At 35.0% G+C, this 1,605-nt stretch overlaps 1 protein-coding gene across 1 annotated transcript in view; it reads left to right on the top strand.

Moving 5' to 3' along the window:
* The window catches only part of HELRODRAFT_171746 (hypothetical protein), a gene marked incomplete at both ends in the record, with an annotated part of 6,890 nt that extends 6,047 nt beyond the window's left edge, over positions 1 to 843 (top strand). The window contains one exon of the mRNA XM_009018425.1: positions 287 to 843. Coding sequence (XP_009016673.1) covers positions 287 to 843 — 557 coding nt within the window. The remainder of the gene's footprint in view (positions 1 to 286) is intronic.
* Between the last annotated feature and the right edge of the window lie 762 nt (positions 844 to 1,605).

The following is a 1,605-nucleotide window of genomic DNA, read 5'->3' as shown; positions in this document are numbered from 1 at the left end:
AGATCAACAACACTGTTCAAGCTTGAGGATAAAGAAGCTGTCAAGAGAGCTCTCATGTTCAAGTCTTTCATGGATGGTTTGGATTTTTCAAAGTATCAGCTTTCCAACATGATTGCTATGGATGAGACTGCTGTTTACATGGGTCAGGACACTCAAAAGACAGTCGACTTCAGAGGAGCTTCATCAATTTATGTACCATCAACTGGATATGAAAGTGCACGCGTCACCTGCATTTTGGCAATTCGTCTGGATGGGAAGAAAGCTGCTCCACTTCTTATTACCAAAGGAAAGAAAGAAAAGATTGAATGCCAGGGAGGAGTTTATGTCTTGGAATCAGAAAAGGCATGGAGTACGCAGAATGTAATAAGAAAATGGGTGGACCTTATGCTGCCACTTGTTTTAAGAGGAAGTCAACGAGGTCTCCTCATTTGGGACTCTGCAAGCACTCATCGTGCAAAGGATATGAAAAACTTCTTGGCAGAAAGAAGGGTTGATCAGGTTATGATCCCAGGAGGGATGACTGCTTACCTCCAGACCTTGGACATTGCAATAAACAAGCCTTTCAAGGATTACCTCAGACTTGAAATCAATGATTATATTGAGAATAGGATGTCAAGGAACAAAAATAACAACTTCGTGAAGCCTAATCTGCAGGAGGTAGTCTCTTGGGTAAGGAATGCATGGGGCAAAGTCACTGATAGCTGTGTTGCAAAGACTCTGAAAGCAGGGTACTTGGACAAAACATCGCCATTTGAAGCGAGCTACATCGCAAAACACGATAGATTGGAACCTATGATACTGAAGGAGCTGGAGTCAAATGAAATCTTGGCTGGAATTCAATGATGATATCCCAGAAGATGATGATCTTATTGTATTTGAATAAAATATTATTGTATTTGGGAAAAATAAATGATGTCGAAAAAATTGGCATAATAATATAAGCCCTCCCTCGAGTATAAGACCTAGGGCAATTTTTGGGAAAAAATTAATATAAGACCCTGTCTTATATTCGAGGAAACACGGTAGTTCGGAATTTTTAAGTTCATTTATTCAGCAAAGCCCATTTCTAATATATACACACATTTAGACGGCTGAATATATTTGTGTTTAGATAACAATATTAGTAGTTTGATATTGAGCAGAACGCAGCTTGTAAATGGAATGTTATGTTAATGACTTTGTTTTTTTTTAATCTGAGTTAATACTCACTCTGCTGTTAACAGAAAACATTTATTATTTCAAAGGCATTACGAATCACGCCGTTCAGCTAGTAAAAAATATATAAAATTGGACTAATAATAAATGAAAGAAGTATAAATTAGGGATATAATCATGTGATTAGTTTCTATGCCATTGTTTGTTAACAATGACTTCAATTTTTGACCATTAACCTGAAAAAGAAATGACAAAGGACAATAATTTTTTTAAAGTTTAAGTTGTAGACGCACTTTAAAAAGATTGTACTTCCAGCTTTGACCACGGTAAACAATGCCACGGTAAACAATGCCACGGTATCGTATATAAAACATATATATATATATATATATATATATATATATATATATATATATATATATATATATATATATATATATATATATATAT

Source organism: Helobdella robusta, assembly GCF_000326865.2.
Source record: "Helobdella robusta unplaced genomic scaffold HELROscaffold_21, whole genome shotgun sequence".
Taxonomy (NCBI): Eukaryota; Metazoa; Annelida; class Clitellata; order Rhynchobdellida; family Glossiphoniidae; genus Helobdella; species Helobdella robusta.
This window is presented reverse-complemented; position numbering and strand designations above follow the sequence as displayed.